Source organism: Merops nubicus, unplaced genomic scaffold (assembly GCF_000691845.1).
Source record: "Merops nubicus isolate BGI_N331 unplaced genomic scaffold, ASM69184v1 scaffold46129, whole genome shotgun sequence".
NCBI lineage: Eukaryota > Metazoa > Chordata > Aves > Coraciiformes > Meropidae > Merops > Merops nubicus.
This window is the reverse complement of record NW_008632574.1, coordinates 727-2,323: the sequence shown is the minus strand read 5'-3', so window position 1 is coordinate 2,323 and position 1,597 is coordinate 727. Positions and strand designations below refer to the sequence as shown.

Genomic DNA, 1,597 nt, shown 5'->3' with positions numbered 1-1,597 from the left:
CAGCGGGTGCCCCCGTCACCTTGTAGAGGATGTAGTCGATGCGGATGCCCAGCGGGAAGGGCAGCAGCTCTGTCTTGAGGGTGAAGCAGTTCTTGGGGATGAGGGTGCAGCCGTTCTCACAGCCCTAAGAGCAAGCACCAGGGTTGGGGGGGTCTCTCGGGGCACCCTGGGACCACGCTCAGCCCCTGCCCCTCACCTGGAAGTGGGTGGCCTCGGCGAAGGCGTCCTGCAGCCCCGTCCAGCCGCGCAGCAGCCGGACCCCCACGTCTTCGGGGTGCATGTTCAGGTCCCCTCCCAGCAGCACCACATCAGCCGCCTTCGAGGTGTGTCTGTGGGGACAGGGACAGGTAACCCCCTTCCCCACCCTGTCCCGCAGCGACTAGGATCCCTCCCAGTGCTCCCCAGCCTCACTCCTGACTGGGACTGGTGCAACTGGGAGCGCTCTGCAGCGCAAGCCCCAGGGGCAGGAGTGACTGTGGACACCCCGGGGAACCCGTGGGACCCCCTGTGGGTGCTCACCGGATGAACTGTGCCAGCTCCCAGGCCTGCACCAGGCGGTGGGGCAGGTAGGAGTCCTTCTCCCGGCAGTACTCGGCGTGCAGCTGGGGAAAACGGGGACAAAGCGGCCGTCACCCCCATGCTGGCACCTGCCCTGCTCCTCAGCTCCCTGCAAACCCACCCAGCACCTCCAGACCAACCCTGGGGGGCCCAGGCCAATCCCTCTGTCTTCATCTCACCCCTCCTGAGGACAGCTTGGGATGCTCGCCCCCTCCCTGCATCTTAGTGTCCCCCAGTCTCCCTCCAGAGCCATATTTCATTAAACCAGATGATACAGAGCAGTGGTTAAGGCAGCAAGGGGACAGTGAAGGAGGGTACAGCCTCTTGTCCCTCTCCTCCCCATTGTCCCCTCATGCTCACATGGGTGACATAGACATTGAAGACTATCCCAGAGATCTTGATGACGACGAGGCCGACAGACTTGCCCCCAAACCAGTCCCCGTGCTGGAGCTGCCGGGGGGAAAGGGGGACAGGTCAGGGCTGCTGAGGCTCCGTGGGGCTGGGCACTGCAGCATTGGGTGCCCCCCACCCTGCTCACCATGTAGGGGTACCCATTCAGGGAGTACTGGTAGAGGAGCGTGTCCAGGATGGGGAACTTGGAGAAGACGCAGAGGCCGCTGCCGATCACCCCGCTGTGGGAGGGGAAAAGCACAGTGAGGATGTGTGGCCCCCCCAAGCTCTGCTTCCCCCCAGCCCAGAGCCAAGGGGGCTCCCCAGATGCCTGCATGCCAGTATGCTTCTGGGAGCATCCCGCTCTCCAGGTACAAGGTCTCCCATGGTGACAGAGGTGACCTACAGCATCCCCACCCGTCTCTCCACGTGGCAAACACCAAGGGCACGGCTCAGCCCTGCCAGCACCCCAAGGACAGCCCCGGGGTGGGGACCAGCCTGGCCCCACTCACCTGCGGAAGTAATGGGAGAAGGGGTAGCAGCCCCCCAGCTTCGTCTTCAGGTGGCTGTAGTCCTGCTCACTCCACACCTGGACAACAGCAGGATGGGCTGAGAACGGGCACGCTCAGCGCATGAGCTGAGGACAGAC

At 64.0% G+C, this 1,597-nt stretch overlaps 1 protein-coding gene across 1 annotated transcript in view; it reads right to left on the bottom strand.

The window, feature by feature from the left end:
- SMPD2 (sphingomyelin phosphodiesterase 2, neutral membrane (neutral sphingomyelinase)) overlaps window positions 1-1,597 on the bottom strand; it is a gene marked incomplete at both ends in the record, with an annotated part of 2,290 nt that overhangs the window by 285 nt on the left and 408 nt on the right. Inside the window, 6 exons of the mRNA XM_008947945.1 lie at window positions 20-124; window positions 197-329; window positions 520-602; window positions 919-1,008; window positions 1,097-1,190; window positions 1,461-1,537. Coding sequence (XP_008946193.1) covers window positions 20-124; window positions 197-329; window positions 520-602; window positions 919-1,008; window positions 1,097-1,190; window positions 1,461-1,537 — 582 coding nt within the window. The remainder of the gene's footprint in view (window positions 1-19; window positions 125-196; window positions 330-519; window positions 603-918; window positions 1,009-1,096; window positions 1,191-1,460; window positions 1,538-1,597) is intronic.